The sequence below is a fragment of the Lissotriton helveticus genome, chromosome 12 (assembly GCF_964261635.1).
Source record: "Lissotriton helveticus chromosome 12, aLisHel1.1, whole genome shotgun sequence".
Taxonomy (NCBI): domain Eukaryota; kingdom Metazoa; phylum Chordata; class Amphibia; order Caudata; family Salamandridae; genus Lissotriton; species Lissotriton helveticus.
This window is the reverse complement of record NC_136073.1, coordinates 370,675,139-370,699,023: the sequence shown is the minus strand read 5'-3', so window position 1 is coordinate 370,699,023 and position 23,885 is coordinate 370,675,139. Positions and strand designations below refer to the sequence as shown.

The 23,885-nt window shown below is 47.0% G+C and overlaps 1 protein-coding gene across 1 annotated transcript in view; it reads right to left on the bottom strand.

Moving 5' to 3' along the window:
* Positions 1-1,814: 1,814 nt before the first annotated feature.
* Positions 1,815-23,885, bottom strand: part of LOC144799914 (acyl-coenzyme A diphosphatase NUDT19-like) — a 170,611-nt gene continuing 148,540 nt past the window's right edge. The window contains exon 3 of the mRNA XM_078671531.1: positions 1,815-2,092. Within this exon, the coding sequence (XP_078527657.1) occupies positions 1,875-2,092 (218 nt within the window). The 3' untranslated portion in view covers positions 1,815-1,874. The remainder of the gene's footprint in view (positions 2,093-23,885) is intronic.

The window sequence follows — 23,885 nt, the reverse complement described above, 5'->3', positions numbered from 1 at the left end:
CTCATACAATCTTAATTTCATCACAAACTTTGTAAGTATTTTATATATGGTCACTGCAACTGTACCTGCTTCCTGCCTCTCTTTGCCTACAGTTTTCTCCGGGGCAAATGTATACCCGGTAAAACAGGAGCCAGTCTTTTTTTATATGTGGAAATTTGGGGTCCGGAAACACCAGAAAACGCGTTGCTCCCTAGAGTGGTGGAGTGATGTTAACAGGACAGAGGTAAGACTAATGCTCTTGGTATCTCATTAATAGATCCTAAGAAATTACAATGATTTTGTGTTTCAGGATATATTTTTTTCTGCTACTAATAAAATTTGTCTCTGTTGCCTTTCAAAAATGTTTGTCTGTTAATACAGTCAAACATGATTATTAACAGAGAAAGCAATAAAATGGGAAGTCTAAAATATGCACGCTATGCATGGCTTTCATAGGTAGTCACTATTGTTTACACAAGATTCTAAATCTGGTAACTCACTGACGTAGAAACATTGAAAAACAAAACATGTTAACCACTGCACTCTCAGCCATTCCTTCAGGTGGGTAGTCATGTTCCACACAAAAGTATTTTCCGTGATATGCACGATCATGTCACCTTTGTAATTCCTTCTCCTTGTATTCCCTTCATATCCAGATACCTTCTGTCTTTTAATATACAACTCCATTGGCAAGGAACAATTCCTGAATCACATTTCTTAGATTCCTGCATTATTCAGGGCAATTCTTGTTATTTTAGCCCACAGGATACTATAACACTCTGGGTTATTTGTCTTAAATATGTAAGGATTTTTTCTTTCTCGTTTGGGCATATCTTTCTAATCTGGATCACGTACAGCATGATATCGATGGCAATTAAACCTGTGACACTCTTTTTTTAAATCTTTGGTGGCATGCAATTCTTGGTATTTGGGACTATACTCTGTACTGCGAACAGATGCGAAGCAATTCATCTTTTTAATTACTTTTCATATAAAATATTACTGTTGAAGGAACCACATGTATTGTTTTTGCATTTACAGATATCAAGAATTTAAGCTTGTGGGTGCTGAAACATGCGTAGATACCATCTGGTTGCGAGCCACGTTTTTTCTGGTGTCGTCTTAACCCATACACCATTTGGGTTTCAGAATCACCCTCAACTTTCCATGCTGCACCCACAACACACCACACCTGAAGGATCTCCACTGGCTAACCATTCACAGACTAGCACAATTCAAACTTCTCACCCACACTTTCAAGGCACTATATAACACTTCTCCAGCATACCTCAACATTCGCATCTGCTTTCACAAACCTTCCAGACACCTCTACTTATTTAGACTCCTACTTGCACTAATCCCACATATACAGAAAACCAGGCTGTCGAGCCTTCTCCTACATCGATCCTAAAGCATGGAATGCCTTGCTTCTACATATAAGAGTCTACTAACTTCTTGAATTTGGCAAGTAGATGAAGACCTGGCTTCTTGAGTAGTTCCACTAGGCCTTAGGTGTGCCTAAACTCAACTGCTCAATGCCAGGATACCCTCTCAGGTGATAGTGCGCTCTAGAAATCTGCATAACATTCAAAACATATAATTATAGCTGGGCAAAAAGTGGATTACAGGGATATTTCTCACCTCAGGGTTCTGAGTAACATCATAGACAACAAGAGTTTCGCTCTCGTTTTCTGTTTGATGTCACTCAGAAATCCTAGATAAAAAACATGGTCATAATTCACTGTCACCAATCTATAAATCTTTATGTTAACCGTACAGGTATGAACCTTGCTATGAAACACTGCTCTAGTCTGAACAATAATCTAAACAAAAGATTATCAGAATAAGTTATCTTGCTTTAATCCTTAAATGCAGGTGTGCATTGATCTGACTGATTATAATTGACTACAACATTCTGTACGGTTGTTCAAGTTGACAGTAAGAGGGTGGATATGTTTGTATTTTGGCTCAATGTTCACATAGATATTCATAGTGTGACGGTCCAGATGTTCAGATCTGTGAAGCCTACTCCCGCTTTTCAGTAAAACATCTGGGGACAGAACAAATTCCTTCTTGCCCGTCGGATCTGGTTCTTCTGGATACAGCTCGTCTCCTGTGGAAAAACACAATACAACGCTTTAGCTCACCTTTTTTACTTTTTAATTGTAATCGTGAAAAATGGTCATTTAAATTTCAGGTTGTGTGAGCTAGACAACGTTATTATTTCCCAAATATGCTGCTTGTAAGCAACATAACGGAGGACTCTGAATTATGCAGGAATATACAATTGATTGTGTGCCCATGTAACATTTAAAAATGGGTGGCCGTAACAAATTACAGTTGTAGCATTCAGAATGCCTGATGATGTAATTTCAGACTCCTTTTTATCCACCCTGAAAAATGTCGGAACTGGATCAAACTTAAGAATTTGCTAAACAAGTAGCAGTCCAGGTTTCCTGTGTTTAGTGTAGGTTTTCTAACAGGAGTTTTTATGAGTAGTTTAAATTTAAGTAAAATATAGATCATGGAGGGTTATTGTTTTACCACGGGGCTACTGCTAGGAGGACACTGAGGATCTGGAGCAGGGGGTATCAAGTTGGGGAGGAGGTATTTAGTGTAGGCTCCAGAGGGCTAGTGAGTGGGTTTGGTTGAGGGATATTCATGCTGTTGATTGTGTGTTGCTATTTTGGGGTTGCCAGGTGCTTACGGATGTGGGCTATTTGTAACAAGTATATATTTAGGGTGGCATAAATGGCTTGTGATGAAGATGCTTGACTTCTGAAGATTTTACACCTATGCATTGTTAGATACCATACCGTATTTAAGAATTAAATGTGATCAAATAAAAATATATATTTTGGCAGGAATATTAGCTGATTAGACAAGATGGCAATCAACTGTACGGCTTAAGTCTATTAGAAGCCAAGTTAGCCGGCATTGAGAAAATATACCCACAATCTAAGGACAAGACTTTGTTGGTACAGGATTGTACTCTGCCTCATGTACAGTCGCGTTCCTCTGCCCTGAATGACTGATTGCACGTATCTGCTATGACGATTTGTAATTTATGGCTCTAGCACCACATTAATCTTTTGTGTGTACAGAGGTCTAGACATGTCCTATGACCCGGTAGGGTGTACCAAAGGTGCCCTTGTTGCATTGACAGTGGACTACTGTCCCTGTCATTAATTTGCTACATAGAGCCGTGGGACAGCATACTGTGTTTTGTGAATCTATAGTTGTGACAAGACCTTTGTATCTGTGTCACTGAAGTGAAGGATGTGTGTAAAGTGCTGCTTCCCTGTGCTAACACTAATCCTAGTGCTAACATTCCAAGTGAACTCTGGGCATGTTTATGTGTGTGCCTTGCATGTACCTGCATTGTGCGTATGAGCAATTCAGATTAAAGGGAAGCCCTTGTAATCTATTTAGGATTCCCTAAGCCTGGCCTTGTGCACAAGATGGAGTTGAAGTTGTTTTCTCTGACAGTGGAATTGTATTTCTGGCATTCCTGAAGTTGGAGGGAGGTAGAGTACCAACTTCCCCAGAGAAGAATGTTGGCCGTTACCTTATTTTTTAATATTCTGTGAAGGGCGAGGATGAGATACTTTAATAGGAACATATGTAAAATCCTCTGTATGTATTTCAAACTGGCCTTTCTGTCTCTGTTTACATTACTGAGCAGAGATCATCTAGGAAGGTCTAGGCTACTTTTTAATGAATTTTCATTTTGCATTTGCTGTTTTAACTATGTACGTATATCCCTGATATAGAGCTATATAGAGCTATATTATTACTCAGCACACATACAACACGTGGAAAAATAAGCATCAGAGACGGACAACTGGGAGAAATGCCTGCTAAGAGGGACATGTGCAGACACACCTCTACTGGAACTAGTGATAAAGGAGGCTAGGGTCGAAGTGAAATATCCACAGGGTCCTTCGGTGCCCTCCCTCATCTTGGGTTCAAGGGGTATGGGCGTTAAAGCCATTCTGAAAGATCAGCAAGAATATGTTGAGTGTATAGTGGCAGACAGGACCATGTCAGCTACTGGGAGACCTGTATCCTGGGGAGCAATTAATATTCTATCTGGAGGTACAGGAGAAATTCTCTGTGGGGTAGGGCCAAGACCTACAATATGAAAAACTTGCATGGATACCAGAGACATGTGGACTGAGTTTCCGGAGGCTCCCCTCCGCACCGAGACCCATCAGGTGATTGTTAGTGTGGAAGAGGATGGACCCTTGGTGTCCTGGATGAACAAAGCCCTTACGGCAGACTGACCTGGGAAAGAGATAGCTAGATCCGCACTGAGAGTAGATAGCAGACAGCGACTGGAAGGTGACCTGCGCCTTGATAAAGTGGGTTTTTGGCAAAGCGAGATTCAAACGAATCCATTTCAATTATGTATATTGTACTTAGCTCACCCTGATTAAATTAAGATGATTATATGCTAGTCTCTCGGCAGCTTATCAGTGATGTGGATGGGGGCTACTTTTATTCACATACCCTGGTATTGAGATGCAGTGTAGTTTATTGGAGGGGAGGTGGCGATGCAACTCCAAAGAGCGTCAAGGATTACCCTTGATGTTGCCCTGAGGCAGTGCCTCCTGGGAATCATGAGAAAACCACAACATCTGAAGATGCAGTTCCGATTTCTCACTAGCTTAGCTACTAGCAAAAGGGCGCTTATCCATGGGGTTGGGGTGGCTGGGAACTAGGGGCCAGATGTAGATAGCTTTGGCTTTACGATTCCCAAATAGCAAATTTTGTGATTCGCACACTCCCATATACTAATGTGTCTTTGACTCATTTTGAGATTCTCAGTGAGTTGCAAATAGACCTACCTCGTTAATATTAATGGGGTAGGTCGCAATTTGCAACCCATTGGGAATTGCTAAAATCACTGGGATGGTGGCCTGCTGGGGTCAGCAGACCACCATGTCTGTGATTGGTTTTAAATAAAGCAATGTTTTTTTTAATGCAGGCCTTTTCCTTAAAGGAAAACAGGATGCGTTTCAAAAACAAAAAGTTTTCTTTTCATTTTTTAAGAGTAGGAAAGGGTCCGTAGGATCATTGCCTTCTCCTAAAAAATGTTTTAACAACCATTCACAACGGGTAAGGGCCTTTCCCGTTTGTGAATGGGTTACCACCTACTTGAAGTAGGTTGTAAACTGTGACTGTTTTGCAAACACATTTTTGTCCCAAAACAATCACATTGTGAGTCGCTTTTAGGAAGGAATGCCCTTAACACGCGACCTTCCAAATACCGAATCGCAAACCCATTTAGTGATTCGGTAATAGGTTACCAAATTGCAAAATAGGGCTTTGTACATAGACAAAAAGCTTTTTTTCTGGTCATAAACGGGCCGGAGGATACTCTATTCCTCTTATGCCCTAGTAGGTGGCATTGTGCAGCTCTGCATCTGGGCCATCTAATCCTGAAAAAAGACATTGGGGCGACAATATAACTGTCAGCTCCATGCATCAATGTCAGTTTCTTTCTAATATCTATCCAGATGTGGAGCCATTACTAACCAGATTGCGCTAGTGTGCACATCTCTACTTGGAATCTTTTTAGCATGGACCAATGGAATACATTCCACAGAACAGGGAGAACGGTGGGTCAGTGAGGAATCTGCCATTAGAATATCCACCATAAAGAGGGTTACCAATGGTAATAACTTGCTCTTCTGATTCTCCTCCATCCTGACCCCCCGAAACATGAAGTGTCTATGCTGTACAAACATACCCAGGCCCCCCCTTCACCCCCGACGCTCAGAGCGCGTAGTGACTGGGATAGGGATCTTGACGAGCCCTTGTCGGATGAGCAATGGGGAGACAGCTGCTCACACACGAACGTAGTCACGGGTAACACGCGTCTCAGGCTTGCGCATTATAAATTCTTGCACCGACTCTACCATACCCCCGCTAAACTACTCCGCTTTGGCCTGCGGGATAACGACAGATGCTTGAGGTGTGGTACCGAGGGGGCGGATTTCCTCCACTTGGCCTGGTCGTGCCCGGCTGTAGCAGCATATTGGGTAGAAATATTTAAGGCACTGTCCGATATGGTCGGCGTGGACGTCGCGCCGTGCCCCAAGATCGCTTTGTTAGGTCTTTCACCTCCAACGATCAAGGTGCATCGGAAGTTTTTTGCGCTGGGCTTCCTATTGGCCAAAAGACATGTGGCGTGCCGCTGGGGTAGGGGTCGCGCACCCAAATTTAAGGTATGGCTTTATACGATGTCGACATGGCAAGAACATTTACACACATATGCCGATCTATTACCACCGAAGTCGCGTCCTAAAGACCTCTGGTCCCCCCTGACCACGTATCTCCTTTCACTGCAGGAGACAGACTACCCTCGGACTGGTGGAGATGAGGATGGTGACTAGGCGTGCCCATTCTCTAAGTCCGGACTGTGCCCTGACGCCTCAATTAATGCTGCCTTAGTCCATAGCACTAGCTTTTCTGCAAAGAAGGTGGTATACTGATGTTGGGCAGAAAGTGCCTGTAGCTCACTCATGCAACGTGCTCACAATAAAGAACACTGTCTTCAGGGTCAACCTCAAGGGACAACTGTGTATCAGTTTAAATGGGGTGCGCTTTACAAATATTAGATACAAATTTAGAACACATTAGAGCATCACAAAATGTTGTGGTGGGAACATGTGGGACAGCCCTTTCAAGAAACAAGGAGTTACTGGGCCAACAAAAGGGAAAAAGGATGTCAAATAACCGTGCTTACTGGAGCTAAATATGCATAGAAGCACATCACACAACAAACTTCTCCCAGTGTCTCACACAGATTATTGTCGCTGCCAAAATGGCATTTACAACCTCAGAAGGAAGGTCAAAAGCAGTTTACTCTAGCCTCTCAACCTCACAACATGGAATTGTTAGTTGTGCAGGCTCGGTTGCAGGACCTTGCCCTGCTGCTTCAAAAGAAGAGGCAGCATGATTGGAGGACAGATGCTCATGGGCAGAAGTTCTGGGTGCCATACTTCCCTGGCACAATCTAGAACCACTAGAATGACTTCGGGTGATATTCAAAACGTTGGGCAGAAGAGGTAAATTTTATAATGTGTTCAAGAGTTCAGAGCTCCTGACTAACCAAAACACATCTTCAAGGAAGAACTGCCTTGGGAACTCCAACCCGGAAAAGTTTGGACACTGCTCATTCTTTGTGATGGCAAAAAGGTATAGCTTGTGTTCCCTTCATTCTAGGAAGATGCCCTGTGCCACCTCATTTTGTAGCCACCATACATGATCTGCTTGGCAACGCTGGACGAGCTTTTCCACTCTGGATTTTAAAGATCCTGCCAAGTGTTGTACGACCTATAGAGGATCTTGAACTTGTCCTTCTTAAGAAAAAACTTCATAGTAGGGCGAAGGTCTAAAATAGGATTAAGTCCTCTGTCTTTCTTCAGCATCAGAAAGTTACGGAAGTGGCAGCCATTCACGACCTCGGATGCCAGAACCCTCTCTTTGGCTCCCTTCTCCAAGAGAGTGAACATGTTGTTGAAGAACAGAGAAGTGGTCCTCCGAGAGCCATTGTGACATAGGCAGCATGTCTGGAGGAGTGGACAGGAAGGGGAGTGTTAATATTGAAAAATACGATGTTGATGTACACCATGATAAATGTACTTATAACAACGAACTTGCATCGCTGTTGTCGAATCCACCCGCTGTGACCTCCGTATCAACCCTGAATAAGAACTATGTGGTCATACAGGTCATGCCACCTAGGCCTGAAGCGACTGATTGACAGATCACAGGTGGGGTGATACGTAACCCTTACACAACTGCACAAACAAGAAAACCCAGATAGATCCCACAGATAGACAGCGACACCAACTGGTGCTGAAGGTCTTATACATTTTGGCTGAGTAGCGGTATGGGCCTGGGTCTTTTAAGCTCTTAAGAGTTTGTATTGCAGTATTGATTTCCTCTATGGAGATCAGTTTGTTTATAGCTAGGCAGTCCTCTTCTGATAGCTTAGGTAGGTGGCAGGTCGGTTGATATCAATTAATTGCCTCAGGTGAGGCGGGGGTATTCGAATTGAAGAGGTTGGCATAGAAGGTTTTGAAGGTGTCAATGATACCTTGGGTTGATGATGTAATCACACCGTTGGTATTATTTATTGTGGCTATGAAATTCTTGTTTTTGGTATATTTTAGGTAATTGGCCAAGGGTTTCCCTGTTTTTTTACTGTTACAGAGTTTAACCGCGTTCATTACATCAACCTATTTACGCGGCTCTTGCTAAGAATTTGTATGTGCTCGTACTGGACTGAGCGGAGTTTGTTTAGGACTGCAGATCCTTTGATATGTCTGAGCTGTGAGTTTAAGGTATGTATCTCTGTCTCCAATGCCTTTTTGAGTTTGACTTTGCTTGTTTTTGTAGTCTTAGCTGGCGATCTTCTGATAAGAATGCTTTGCACTGTATGGTGTTTAGCATTGCCCCCAAAAAAGGTATCACTTGGAGAGGATGCAACTGTGATTTGCTTACGTTGAGCGTCAGACCTAAACTTCAAAAGAGATGTAGGCATTTTGTGATAGCCTTTTTTTTAATCTGTTCCGAACGACCCTTGAGCAACCAGTCGTCGAGGTGGGGAAACACTTGTATTGCCAGAGACCTCAGGGTTGCAGAGACTGGTGCTAGGCATTTCGTGAAAATCCTTGGTGCTGATTTCAGTCCGAACGGGAACACCTTGAACTGAAAGTGGACGCCAGCCACTGTGAATCGTAGGTATTTGCGATGTTTGGGATGTATAGGGATATGGAAGTATGCGTCTTCCAAGTCCAGAGAAGCCATAAGGTCCCCTTCGTTGAGACAGCTTAACACTTCGGCAAGCGAGAGTAGAAACCTTTCCCCTTCTGCCACACTGGAACTTTTTCTATCGCATTCTTGTGGAGCATGTTTAAGGCTTCTTTGAAAAGTAAGTGAAGACGAGGAGGACCCTTGGGCGGGGTCGTAGGTGGTTTCTTTGTGAATTCCAAAGGGTGACCCTTGTGTACTAGGTCGAGGACCCACTGACCTGACGTGATCCATTGCCATTGATGCAAGAAGGGTGCGATCTTTACGCCCACAGGGAGGGGGGAAAAATTGACTGGGGTCCTGCTGGACTCATTGTTTTCTATTTGAGTCACGGCCTTGATTGTTCGACCATCTTCATCCGCCACGACGAGAGAAACTACCAGATGAAACTTGTCTGTAAGATGATTGGTAGTAAGGTTGTTTGTATTGCGATTGATACTGCCTGTTCTGCTGATTGTGATAACCTCCCCTAAAGGAAAAACCACGGCCTCTGGTTCCTCAGAAAGAACCTCGTTTGTACTGGAGAGCACCCAACGATTTAGCAGTATCTGTATCAGTCTTGATAGCCAGCAAGCCTTCATCTATATGCTTCCCAAATAATGGATCGCCGTCATAGGCCATATCCAGTATCTTGGTTTGCACCTCTGGCCTAAACGATGTTGCCTTAAGCCATCCCTGGCGTCTAATTACCGCAGCACCTGCAAGTTGCCTGAAATTGGTATTAGCGAGGTCTAGAGCGCAGTTGATAATTTCGGACGCAGCTCATTCACCTTCCAACACAATTTTCCTTGCCTCTTGCCGACGATCTTCAGGGATGAGGTCTATGAACTCTGACAAATCCAACCACATCTGGCGGTCGTACCGTGCCAAGATTGCCAGGGAATTTGCTGCTTTGATGGAAGATGCAGCATTAGTGGAAAATGTATTTCCTATCAGATCCAATCTTCTACCATCCTTATCAGGCAGAGTTGAAATTGGGGTGGCCGGATTCTTCGATCTCTGCTGAGCAGCTTGTGATATGACTGAATCCGGGCGTGGATGACCTATAAGGCAAGATGGAGTATCTGGAAGTGTCCGGTATTTCTTCTCAATCCGTGAAAGCACCGCAGGTATGGAGGCAGGCGCTTTCATTATTTTAAGACCTTCATTCCAAATGTAGTCTATAAATGTAATAGCTCTTGTTATTTTTCTATAACCCTCTGTAAAATCCTGCAAAAAACAGTCAGATTGTTCAATAGCGACTGGCAATTCGAATTTTGTTGCGGCCCGTTGCATGATGTTGTGAAAGCCGCCGATATCCTCAGGAGGAGAATCCGATGGTTGAGGAATAGGAGGCGAGGGCATGGTAATGATGTAGTCATCCCAGGGGTCCCCATCACCATTGTTGTCGGGTAATTCACCTTCCTCCCTTCCTTCCTCGTCCGAGGATGAAATATCTTGGTGCCCCTGTGGTGCTGTTCCAGAGGGCTGCCTTGGGGAAGTTGGAACCTCCGCCGGAGGTAGTGGTGCTGGTATGACAGCCGGTGAAGGAGGCAAAACGGGAATAGTCGGTTCTGAAGGAAACCTTTGCCGATAATCAGCCAACATGGCCTGTAGGTTTTGTATCAAAGAAGGAGGAAGATGAAGGGGGCGTGGCTAAGCACGCAATGGAGACAGACGCACTAGGGTAGAGCTCCGGCCCGAGCTCCCCTTCCCCAGGCCATTACTCCGTCATACTTATCCGCCAACAGCTGAAACTTCAGGCGAGGTGCTACTGGGCTGCCGAACACCACCCTGCTGATTTTGGGGCTGATCGGGAGCTCCCGGCCACACCGCGGTCTTCCGGGGCCTCTCCGCCGCACATCCAGCCGCCTGGCCGGCGGGTACATCTAGGCGAGGCCGGGGCTTGTGTTTGCGAGCTGGGCCCCGAGGCGCGGCCTGGTGGGCGGAGTGGCCGCGACTGCCTTGGGGCGCCGAGCTCAGCTGAGGCGCTCGCCGCTGTGACCCGTGGGAGCCCGGACATTGGCACCAATATCCAGCTGCCGCCCACCCTGGGAGCCCCGTGCACCAGAACACTTGTGCCCCGGAACGAGGTGCATGCCTGGCGCCGCAGGCGGCGGGCGCAATGTCGGCGGGCCAGTCTACTAGAGGCCACGGCTTGTGTCTGCTGGCTAGGCCCAGAGGCGTGGCCTGGTAGGCGTGGTGCACGCTTTTGGCTGCAGGCGCTGAGTCTGCGAGGTGAGACCGCCGCTGCGGCCCGGAACTACGCTGTATTTGGGCTCCGAACTAGGCCGCCCCCCATCCTGAAGGCCCTGCGATCTGCAAGCGCTGTGCCCCTGCATGAGGTGCCGACCCGGGACACCCGCCATTGGTCGCTGCGGGGCGGAGCCGCCAGCTGGCGCGGTTTGCGGTGAGGAGCGGATGAGGCGCTGTCTGCGTGGGGTTTATGCGGCGATGCCGCTGAATGCACGTCCCATGGCTGCCCTGGGGAACTGACTCTGGCCCATTGACGTTGCCTGGGCCGCCGTGGTTGGAATCCATTGCCCGGAGCAGAGTATTTCCTCGACGGGCCCTGGGTGCAGGCGCAGTGGCCCTCCAACCCTGGTTTCCCGTCGGCCGGAGGCAAGAGGCTGAGGAGAGACGCAACAGCCATTTCAGGTGAAACACTTTTCTCCGCGACCCCCCCGCACCTGTGCGCCTCTCCACTTGCGCTACCTGAGCTGCCTGCTGGGGTCCCGCCAGCCGCTGGAGGTTGTTGTTAAGGGCGCAAGCTTCTCACCCACCACGCTGCTCATGTCTGGGGGTATTAGGACACGGACTGGCACAGGAGGCGCGCAATTGAAGGGGAAAATGGACAAGCTCCCGAAACCTGCGGACGCCGACCAGATGGCGGCTAAGCTCGACACCATGCTGGCTGCTATGGAAAGATTGGAGGAATCAGTCCAACTCACCCGCACCTCTCTGGAGACTAAAATAGACAGTGTCGCAATTGATCTCACGCACCTGCGCGCCGATCATAAGAAATTGGCGGAACGCACCACTACTTTGGAGGGAGTTGTGGCAGATCTTGAGCCTCGGGTCACCCAGACTGATAAGCAGGTACGGGATCTCCTTAATAGGGTCAAATTCTTAGAGGACCGCGCTGAGGATGCGGAAGGGCGGGCACGGAGAAATAACGTGAGAATCGTAGGTGTGCCGGAGCGGTGGGATGGGAAGGAGTCTGCGACGCATATGGAGGACTGGCTGAAGGCCCTACTACCAGAGGGCGCGCTATCGCCTCACTTTGTCGTGGAGCGGGCACACCGCGTGCCGACGAGGCAGCTTCCTACAGGGTCTAATCCTAGACCGCTGCTCCTTCGGATTTTGAACTATCGTGACCGCGATTCCATCTTGCGTGAAACCAGGCAGCTTCAAGACGTCTGCATTGACAGAATAATGTTCTTCCCCGATTACACGATCCAGGTTCAGTGCCAGAGGCACTCCTTCTTTGCCGTAAAACAGCGCCTATGCCAGCTGGACCTCAAGTATTCCCTCCTTTTCCCAGCTAGACTGAGAGTGGTAGCGAAGGACAAAACGCACTTCTTTGCCTGCCCAGAGGAAGTTGAGACTTGGCTGGACGGTGGAGTGGCCACGGCGTCCCAGTGGGTGTCGGGGCCCTCAGCAATGCAACGCATTCGTGGACCGCGACGACGACGCAGGAACAGGTCGTCGCCGGCCCGTCGGGACGGGCGGCGGCAGATATCAGTCCACCTGCGGAACTTATTCATCATGAACAGCAGGATGCTCTCCGAATGGTAGCGGAACTTAGCTGCTCCCCAACCACAGATACTGCTCCGGATGCCAGCCCCCGAGACTTGCCTAGCGATGATGAGGCTATTTATGGGCTGCCCGACTCCCAGATGTCCACGGAACAGCCAGATGTCACACCACAGACGGCGGACTTGCTTCATTGATTGGATGGCCACATCATCTGGCCTAGTGCGCCTGATCTGCGGCGTCTTGGTCGCCTTGTATCCCCGAGTTCCTGTCGGGCCTCGGCCCTGACGGCACCCGGAACATGGTCACCTTCTAGACGCTTGGCCATTGACGCAAGGCGCAGTGAGTATTGACTTTTGGTGCTTGACCTTTAGCGGGACATTATGCTGGTGGAGACTTTCTGACGACCCTGTCTGCTGGGGCCCAGCTGATGTCGTCTCAGCTGGATGGGGAATGACAGGGCCTGATTGACCTTCCGGGTGGCGCCTCAGTCTGGGTGAGATATGTGCGGCGAGCCGTGCAGCTATTGGCTGGAACACTTCATATTAGCTGTGCCTGATTCTTGATGCCTGGGGGAAGTGAAACCTCCTTTGCTTACCCAGCTGTTGTGATAACACAGCCGTGCCTATTGCACAGCGACCCCCCTGAACTCAAATGTTAACTATCTCATTAGAGAGTTTGGACGGCGGCATGTTCAGCAGTCGACCTTTTGGCATTTTTCACTTGTTCTGTTTTTTATGGCTTATTGCATTGTTTGGACCGCTAATTTTTTGTTATTTTGTACATTTATTGCAAGCAATTATGGATGTGTCTTTGGTAATCCACTGTGGGGGAGCGCGGGGAGTGCAGGAGCGGTGGCCCATTGTGGGGTGGTGGCAGGGTGCGGGTAGGGGGGTTCCTTAAAGTGATAAAATGTCAGCGATAAAAATATGTACGTGGAATATACGAGGCATGCACACACCATCACGCAGTTACCAGATTTATTCCAACCTCAAACACCATCATGTCCATATCGCACTCCTACAGGAGACGCTTCTGAATGGTGCGGAGGCACAAACATTACGCCGCAGGTGGCGAGGGCAACTCTATGCCACGGGATACTCATCCTACGCCCGAGGGGCGCTGTTATGGGTGAGGCCCAGGACTCCTTTTGCAGTCTCACATTCCCGCATAGACCCGAAGGGTAGATTTGTAATCGTTCATGGTAGGCTGGATGGGCAGCCGGTGGTTTTGGCTTCACTGTATGCCCCTAACACGGACCAGGGAGGTTTCTTTGCGCAGCTCTCTGCAGACTTGGCACCTTGGCATGGGATCCCCTGGGTGTTGGGAGGCGATTATAATTGTATTCTTGACATTGCATTGGACCGTTCTTTTCCGCCCCTGGCTGGCACTCCTGTACAAGGGGCTATGAAAGTCTTCGTAAACTGGGCCTCACAGTGGGATCTGCATGATGCTTGGCGGTGTCGTAACCCGACCACTAAGATGTACTCCTATTAGTCAGGTGCGCACACATTGCATGTACGGTTGGATCGATATATGTTGTCAAGCGAACTGCTCCCCCATATTACTGACACTTATTACATGGGCCGCACTCACTCTGAACACAACCCACACGTACTGGAGCTGGCGTGGGAACGTCCGCACCCGCCTATACCCACTTGGAGGCTGCAACCAGATCTGCTCCTTGACGCTCCTTTTCGAAACTCCCTAAATGCACACACTGCTCACTACTTTGAAGAAAACACTGGCACAGCATCCACCCGCCAAATAGAGTGGGACGCATTCAAAGTGGTGATCAGGGGACATTGTCTGGGCACACAGGCTAATATGCGGAAACAATTGGAGGGGGAACTGACACAGGTTGAAGCAGACCTGCTTCAAAGGGAGCAGGAGGCGATGGAGGGCGGTGACGAGCCACTGCTAGAGACTCGCGCAGCACATGCACGTTTGCTGGACAGGCTATGTCATCTCAATTACGCGGCCCATTCGGCGCGCACACATCATCTAGGTGACAAACCCAGAAAACTGTTGGCCTAGCTGATCAAACGGGAAGACCGGGCGACGCTTGCGGCAGCGATACGCACCGGTCACGGTGAGGTGGTTTATACGCAAAGCAGTATTCACGTGGCTTACGTTGACCACTACAGCACACTATATTGCTCTCGGCTGCAGGTCCCCCTTGCTGATATCACTGAATATCTCTTAGCTATACCAACGCCAGGGTTAGACGACGTACACCGGGATGACTTGGAGGCCCCACTCACGCCTGATGAGCTGCGCACAGGCATTTTTGCCCTATCTAATGTCAAGTCCCCAAGCCCGGACGGGCTACCTGCTGAGTTCTTTAAGGCCTGCTCAGATATATTGATCCCTGAACTGTTAAAAATGTACACGGCGGCTGCCGAGGACTCCTCCCTTCCCCCCACGCTGAATGAAGCCACTCTCATCTCCCTCCCGAAGCCCGGTAGAGACTGCACGCACTTGGGCTCGTATCGACCGCTAGCCCTCCTGAACACTGATTAAAAGATACTCGCTTCCACACTGGCTCAGCGTATGGCCCCCTTGGTACCCACCCTTGTGCATGGCGACCAAAATGGTTTTGTGCCAATACGTAGCACCTCTCATAATATCCGGCGGCTGTTCAGAATGCAAGGTTATGCTACGCTGCAGTGGCCCCGATCAGGGTGTCTAGTGCTAGATCTAGAGAAGGCCTTCGACTCTATGGAGTGGCCTTATCTCATGGCAGTATTGCGGAAATATGATCTTGGAGACGACTACGTGGACATGGTGGGTTTATTGTACCGGAAACCCACAGTGTGAGTGCGCACTGGTAGACTGCTGTCTGACGTCATGCGAGTCAAAAGGGGCACTAGACAGGGATGTCCCCTATCCCTGTTACTTTTCTCGTTGGCAATGGAACCTCTTGCGGCACTATTAAGAACCCAGGGTGCAGAGTGGGGGATCCCATTAGCGGATGGTCTACATGCGGTCTCTTTACATGCAGACGATCTCCTCTTGTATGTCAGAGACCTGACCTGCTTGCCACTGACACTGTCAGACACCTTTCGCACTTTTGAGGCTATGTCGGGCTTCGGGTTAACTGGGCCAAATTTGGAGTGTATTCCTTCAGCCCGGATACGCGGGAGTGTGAGGTCAGCATTAACAATGAACGGCTCACTTGGTATCCCACTACGTTCCGGTATCTCGGTATCTACATCTACAGAACCCTGGCTGATGTACTGGAGGGCAACGTGGTGCGAGCTATCTCCTCCTTACAGGCACAGATGCCTTTTTGGAAGACTCTTCCCCTCAATGTACCTAGCCGTGTTACACTGACAAAAATGATAGTCTTACCGAGGCTGCTGTATTATTATTCTAACATCCCAATGTATGCCCCGGCTCGGATATTTCGGGAGCTGGAAACTTCGATTAGAAACCTTATATGGAATGCTGAGAGACCTCGAGTAGCTCTAAAGAAACTCTATGCGCCTACAGACGCTGGAGGCCTTGCAGTTCCCAATCAGGAACTTTATTATCTAGCGGCGCAGCTGCAATGGGTAACCGGATGGCTGAGTGGGAAGAACCTGTGCGATACTGCCACGGACGTTACTATCTTGACCCACACGCAGGTCCATACCTTGTTCCACCCCTTGACCAAAACCCCCTACCTGACGCAGTTACACCTGGTAGTTGCCCGCAAATGCTATGTACGTAGCTTGAAACTCACCCACGCTGTGAAGCCCTATGCCCCGGTACTCCCACTGTTGGGAACGCCCCGGGACGGCGGGGTGGTAGTGGAGGCCGCGCTGGAGCGATGGATACAGGCTGGGGTGGACATAATGGGAGATTTGTATGTAGACGGTGCCCTGGTTCCCTTTGAGACACTTGCCACGGACACAGGCCTTCCAGCCAGGGCAGTTTCTCTTACATGCATCTCTCATACGCACGTTCGTGCGGGCTTGGGGCGACATCTCTGAGGAGTGGCAGACACATCTCTTGGTGCAGTACTTACATGTCATGGGTAATGGTTCCCATGTGGTCCATTGGCTGGCGCAAGCTCTATTGACACACACGCAGTGTACCTCCCAACCGCTGCGGGATACGTTGGCAGCAGATAGGGGAAAGGAGTGGACAGATAAGGAGTGGACAGTAGTGCTAGCCGGCCCCATTAACATTCCGCGCAACTCCCGCTTCAAACTAATTCAGTTTTACATCTTACATCGTGCGTATTTGTCACCAGATAAAATTAATCAGTACTTTGCAGTCAACACTTCCGCATGTCCGAGATGCTCACTGCTCGGTGCAGATCTCCTCCACATGCTCTGGACCTGTCCCCACATACAAACATACTGGCACACAGTGACGTCTCTGTTAGCGAGGGGTGTGGGCGAGTACCTGCAGCACACGTGGGAGACATATCTACTAGGCCTATACAAAAAAACGAAACATAACAAGGTCCCTTCTAGGTTCTGGGATCTCGGGCTTATCACAGCCAAGAGACTCCTCACTATGCGCTGGAAGTGTAGCAAACCCCCACATGCTAGACACTGGTGTGCCTCTTTTGATAATTGGGCGAGAGCGGAAAGCACTACCCTTCACAGGGAGGAGACGGCGGGGCTGAGACAGTTCCCCATAGCGCAGCTTTGGGATGACACCCTGAGGTTTTTCCGTCAGGCGTGTCTTGATCAGGGAGTTACTTAGACACTTTCCCCTATGGACCCAGTCTAGGCAGCGGGTGGGATGGAGAGCTGCACACCCCGGCGGTTGCTTCATGTCTGGTACCTGCCTGAGGCGTATCGTGACTGCACCGAGTGGTGCCGCTCCCGTCCCGCGCGACAGTGACCCTACCCCCCCTCAGCATAGAGGGCCTGATGCCTATTGCCCATGACGGGTTGACTCCCCCCTCCTATTGAGAGACCTATACCACGTTTGACTCCTGCCTCCCCGACCCCCACACTAGCCTCTCCCTGGTGCCGAAGACACATATCCATGGATCCACACGGATGCACTTCTTGCTTCCTTATTTCTTTGCTTTTTCTTTTCCTTCTCAGTTTTATAGTCCTTCATTTCTTTTCTTCAATCTTTTTCCCCTCTCCCCTGTTGGTCAAGTTTCAGTGTCACGATAGTTCTTTCGCTCGACATGCTTGTTAAGATGTTTTGAATATAGTATTATTAGTCCATTGTTTTTACTTCCACCATCTACTTACGGGACCACCTTGGGCGGCACGCCCCATGCCTGTTGTTGGATTGGGGCTGAAGGAGATACGTATTTGATGGGCAATGCCACTTTATGTCCTGTCCACGGACCCCGGGTTACGTTCATACCTGAACAACGCGGCTGTGCACTCTCTAAAGCCTTTCTACCACACATATCATCTTCATATGTTCAGGTTATGCCTCGGGGATTATTATGATTTCTCGTTGCCTAATGTATTGTCCCTTTTCATTACGGGCCTATTGCTTCGTAGGAATGTGATTTATCCTTGAGTATAACATGCCCTTCGAGAATGTTGATTTCTTTTTTTTCACTTGCCTTATAGGACATGATGCGTGACCAATGTCACAAAATGCACTGTCTTTGTACGATTAAGGGGTGGTTTGTTGCGTTTTATGTTTATTATGATGGCATGTACTGTGAATATGCACTGAAAACTAATAAAAGATATTCAAACAAAAAATTTTTTTTTTAAAAAGGAGGAAGATGACTGGTCTCTCCTTGATGTGAAGCCCTTTTGGGATGCCTGTGATAAGGGGTAGAGAGATCTTTTTAATAGAAATGCTCTTGGTAATATTCTTCGTCGTCCTCATCTTGGTATTTTATTTGTAGTTCTGAGGGATGGTGAGCTATGCCAAAAGGACCCTCCTCATCTTCCTTCTCAGACTCATCATCTTCCACATACGTCTACAAAATATGTGATGGCAATATTGGAGAAATATTGCTGTAGTCATGTCTGTGGTAGGTTTTCAACTGGAAGTGAGTATAGGAAATAGGCATCGTCTGAGACACTGGAGGAATAGCTGATGACCAACCCTTCGTCGATGGACTTTTTGTCATCAAAGGACTCTTTGTCGTTGACGGGCCGTCTTAGTCAACGCTGTCGTCGGCGACGGGGTCGTTGATGGTGTTGTCGTCGACAGAATCTTCGTCGACGTGGTCGCCGATGGGGTCGTCGTCGACGGAGTCGATGCCGGCGGTGTTGTCGTCAACAAACTCTTCGTCGACGGTGGCGTCGCCGTCGACGGGGTCTTCGTCGACGATGTCTTCGATGTCGACGGGCTCTTCGTTGACGAGGGAACGGTCGTTGATGAAGTCATCGTTGATGTTGTCGTCGACGGAGGTTTAGATGAGGAACTTTTAGTAGACGATTCCTTGGTCACAGAAGATCTTTTTGACGCAGATATTTTAGAAGACACAATAGGTGAGGTAATAGCCATGGTAGAGACCCTAGATGAAGAAAGAGGAGAAGCAGAGGTCACAGATAACGTATGAGAAGACACCAGAGAGTCTTGACCTGGGCTTTACTCTTGGTTCTGGTAGTTGTAGGCCTGGAAATCTCAGAGGACGGAGACAAGGCTGATCCAGAAGGAGAAATGGGAGATCTCCTTGACTGGTCAGAAGCTCCATGAGAGGATTTTTGGTGCTTCCTTCCCTCCGACGAAGAGCTGTCACGGGAGCTAGCTCTCTTGCTAGATGTTGAGGCCTTGTCATCCTCCTCAGCTGATGAGGATTTGAGCCATAAAAGTACCCTTGCTTCCCTGTCGCTGATGGTTTTGGCAGGAAAGGTACGACATATTCTACAACCCTTAACAACATGGTTAGGATGTAGACAGTAGATGCAGTCCTTGTGCTGATCATCTACATAGACCCTCTTCTTATCACAGGTCATGCAGGCGGGCTCTATAAAGAGCTTTCTTGTCTGACATCTTGAAGGAAAATATGAAGAAAACTGAGTAGGCACTCAGGGAGACTCCCTTCCACATAACGTGCGGTGAAAATCTGAGGAGAACTGCCTCTGCTGGGAAGGTTGTAGAGGGTGCTGGCAGCTGATTGGTTGGAACTATTTTTTAGTTCTTTTTCATATAATGAGGTATATAGGCTACTAAGTTTTGGGCCTTCTGGGCCTATTTTCTTTTAGCCTACTACTTTTCTTACTAAGGCACTGCTTTTGTATGTATATATATTTTTACCGTGGGACTCCCGCCTCAGCGACGGGGAATGATTCAGGCATGTGAATCTATGAAAGATACCCCAATACTGGATAACTTAACAAACCATCCCTAGCCCACCCTCCACCAAACCCTAGAAATGCACCAGTGTGCATTTGTCCACCCTTCATGTAATAGGGACTTCTTGGGCCACAAGCAGGCCAGTCCCAAACCGAATGGATAGCTACCAAGTTCTTCATAACAATGTAGTAGACAATTGGTTATGAACAAGGAAACGAGAACTTAAGCATGCTATTGGGTGCAGGTCACAGCACCAAACGACTCGGAGTACTGACTGGTAAAGGGACCTGATGTGGTTCTGATGGGTATAGGACTGGTATTGCGATGTGTCTTACTTTTGCAGGGATCAGGTAGTCGGCCCCTCGGACGCAGTAATATGTATATCCCACCTAGGTGTAAGCAGAGGGTATCGGGATAAGTTATGGAAGGACTGGGGAACCAATCATTCTGCTAATTACTTAGATCAGTGAATCTGCATTTAACCGCAACTGCCCGTTGGTGATATTGAATGTGCTTAGTGCCTTGAACGCATTGTATGTAATCCTAGTCCTCCCTTTGTAGAACTGGCATAACATCCTTCAGGGCAAGCCGAGAGACAAGGTATGCCATCTTGATTGAAATGTAATACATGCAGAAGAAGGACATATTGCCTTTTTTTAATAGGATGAGTTAAGGTCTCAAAGTGATAGTTTCTATAAGTTTTTTAAAAAGTGCAAAGAGCTATTGCAGTCGGAGGTCCAGGAGAGGAGGAGAGGACGTGGTGTTACAGCCAGAGCTGCGGACTATGGAGCTGGGAGACCGGGTTTGATTTTCAGCACTGGCACAACATCCTGTGATCTTGGGCAAATCATGTAACCTCCCTGTTCCTCCAAAAACAAACGTCCTTGTGTAAAGTGACTGATGCTGACGTAAAGCACTTTATTAATACATTTGGGTGGTGTTTGCGCTATATAAAACTCATTAAAAAAGAAAAGAGAAAGAGAGATGGAGACCTGAGCACATTAACTGAACACATGAACACTGTATGGAGGGCTCCAAGACTAAGAAAATATTGGTCCAAAAATGAGGTCAGTGGATGTTTACAAGTACTTGGTCCATGCTCTGGGTGAAGGACCAAACACAGGAAAGGCATCGATGCCTTGGACAAATGGGGACAAAGGATTTGAGAGCAATCATGGAGCAAGCAAATGGAAAGCCCACAGATAGAACAATACACGCCTCTTCCAGACAGAGCATGCGCTATCTAGCCGAAAACACTGTATAGAGATTAAATTTGCAGAATTCAATGTATGGAATTATGAAAATGGGTTCTGACCAGTGTTGGAATAAAAATCATGCTTGAGCATTGTTTTACGTAAGTTAGCATTCGCGGCGCCATTTTGTGTAGGACGCCATTTTATATTATGAACTGAGTCGCACTTAACTTTGGGCGACTCTGGGCTGAGAGAGGGTTTCTTACTTCGCATGGCACCAAGGTTCAGCATGGGCACCTCATATTGAGGCTTTTGTCGGCTTTAAGGAATTGGCTGTAGTAAAGTGTAATGCCCACCGGAAAGTCACTGTTGGTGTAGGTAGAGCTTTTGCTGATCAGAAAGTTAAGGAAACAGCCAGGACTATAATAAAAAGAATGTTTGTAGCAGGTCCTGCTAGGTGGGTGCCTGAAGTTACCATGTTTGAGGAAACACTTGAGAATGTGAAAAAAATACAGAGTTAGGCCACAATAGAGGAATTGGCAATGTGGCAAGAAAGTACAGCACAATTGAATGATGAGGGATGTTGGATTGATAAATCAGGGAAGCAAAGATGGATGTTCTTCCTGTAGTCACAATGGCCCATGGGCCAGCCCATATTAGTGCTAAGTGTATTTGCAAGTTGTTAGATCCTGTATGGCATAATGACAACATTTGAACGACAGCTGACATTTAGTGAAGTACAGTATGGTGTGCATGATGCACAATCCTGGGGAGGGCACCCCTACGCCACCTTGTAATTTTGCACTACCCACTTTCCCTTTTACGGTCCTCCAGGTGGACTATATAGATTTAGACTGGTGCAATAATTTGAAGTATGTTTTGGTGGTGGTCTGTGCTTTTAGTAAATGGGTTGAGGCTTATCCCACCAAAGATAATACAGCTGCTATGACTGCAAAGGTACTCCTGAAGGAGTTCTTTCCTCATTTTGGCTTATCCCATTCGATTTGGAGTGATAACGGAAGTCACTTTAATGCCACGGTAATTCAGTTAATTTGTGATTGTTTGGACATAAAACAGAAGTTTTGTGCTGGCAGTCATCCACAGTCAGCAGGTTTGGTTGAGAAGTACAATGGTACTCTCAAGCTTAAATTAGTGAAGATACAGGAGACAGTGGCCAGATGCTTTACAATTGGCTCTTTGGCAACAAGTATACACAAAAGAGGGAGCGATCCTACTTGCCAAGAGACAGGGTACCACAGGTAAAAGGAAGAGAAAACTCTCTTGGAATCAAAGTTAATCTACGTTGAACTAAAAATATTTAAGCACCCAAAATCATCAAATAGGCAATTTCACAATTTGCATATACATTACTCTCTGAACCCCAAACAACTGTAATGCACATAAAGGGCAGGCAACTCAAAAATCCATATTAATTTTTTTTTATTTATTAATGTACATTAATTGCATTTTGAAAACAAAACAAATTTAATTTACAATAAAAACATGATTCATAAAATACATCAATTTGAAACGTCAACAAGCAAAAACATTAGGAGACAAACAAACATTGAGAGACAAAAAAAGGTGCAAAGTGATCAATGCATCAGAATGCGGTTGCTCCAAAAAAGGAATCACTAAATGATAATTTCATCAGTCCACTATGTCATAATTTAATTGGATTTAGAATGGCTCCTTGAATGCAACCCAACACCAAAAGAAGCGTCAACGTTTATAGACTGCATACCCATTGTCACTTGTTAATTAGACATATACTTGTCCAGCCCACTTTATAGAGGTAAAGGGTGAGTTTAGTATGGGATATCCTGGCCCTTGTCTATATTACAGAAAGCCACGAGGAAAGGGGTACCCACATACTGTGAGAACCTGTATATGAAAGAGCGGAACATTACCTTAGTGGGCTGGCACTACCAAGAACTAATGGTTACACGAAAAGCTGGATATTACCCTGCATGCTGCCCAATAATTAACAGTACTGATGCATTTTTGTATGTCAATTGTTCTGGAGTAATACTGTTCAAGAATACAATGCCTCTAGTGAAAAAGTTCTGGAGTAATACTGTTCAAGAATACAATGCCTCTAGTGAAAAAGAAGGATCATAACACATCCTGAATGAACACCAGATATGCCCCTGTAGATTATCAAGGCCCACTATATGCACACCCAGAACTTTATTTTTTGTCCAATGGCACATATTCAAATGTTCATAATGGCACAGATGATGTTGCTTTAGGAATGGTGCTTCACCTGGGCGTACCATGTAAGTACGGTAAGCCTAGTGTAAGATGGGTAAAAAGAACATTAACTGCAGAGTTTTGCAACAGAGTGACAGATTGGGAAGTAAATAATTAAATCAATGGTATCACCTTAGGGTATATTCTTTCTTCCATTATTACCTTTGGTGGTACTGCAATGGCCAGGGGTGAAAGAGCTAGAGAATATTTTGGATGTAAGCTGTATTTATTGTCTAACTCTACAGTAGCAGCTTTGCGCGATATCACCACCCAATTGGAAAGTATGCGGATATATTCTGAACAGACTTGATATGCTGTTGATTTCATTCTAGCTAAGAGTGGTGGTGTGTGCTGTGTAGTAGGAGACCAGTGTGTAGTCTGGATCACTGAAATGGAAAAGAATATTAACCAGCACATTTGGACTTCTTGGAAAATGTTAAAGGAATGGAAAGTGGAAACTGGAGTTGGTCACTTTTTGTTGGGTGGGGCTGGATTCTTGAAAAGTTGATTTATTTCATTGTGATTCTGATTTCTTGTTGTGTTCTAGTCTAGTGTCTCCCTTTATGTTGCTCTTATTGCACCACTCATCTTGCTCCTAAGAGAATATCAATTCATGATACTAATGCAACAATTATGATTCCGAAGGAAGTTGATGACCTCATGCAAATAGAG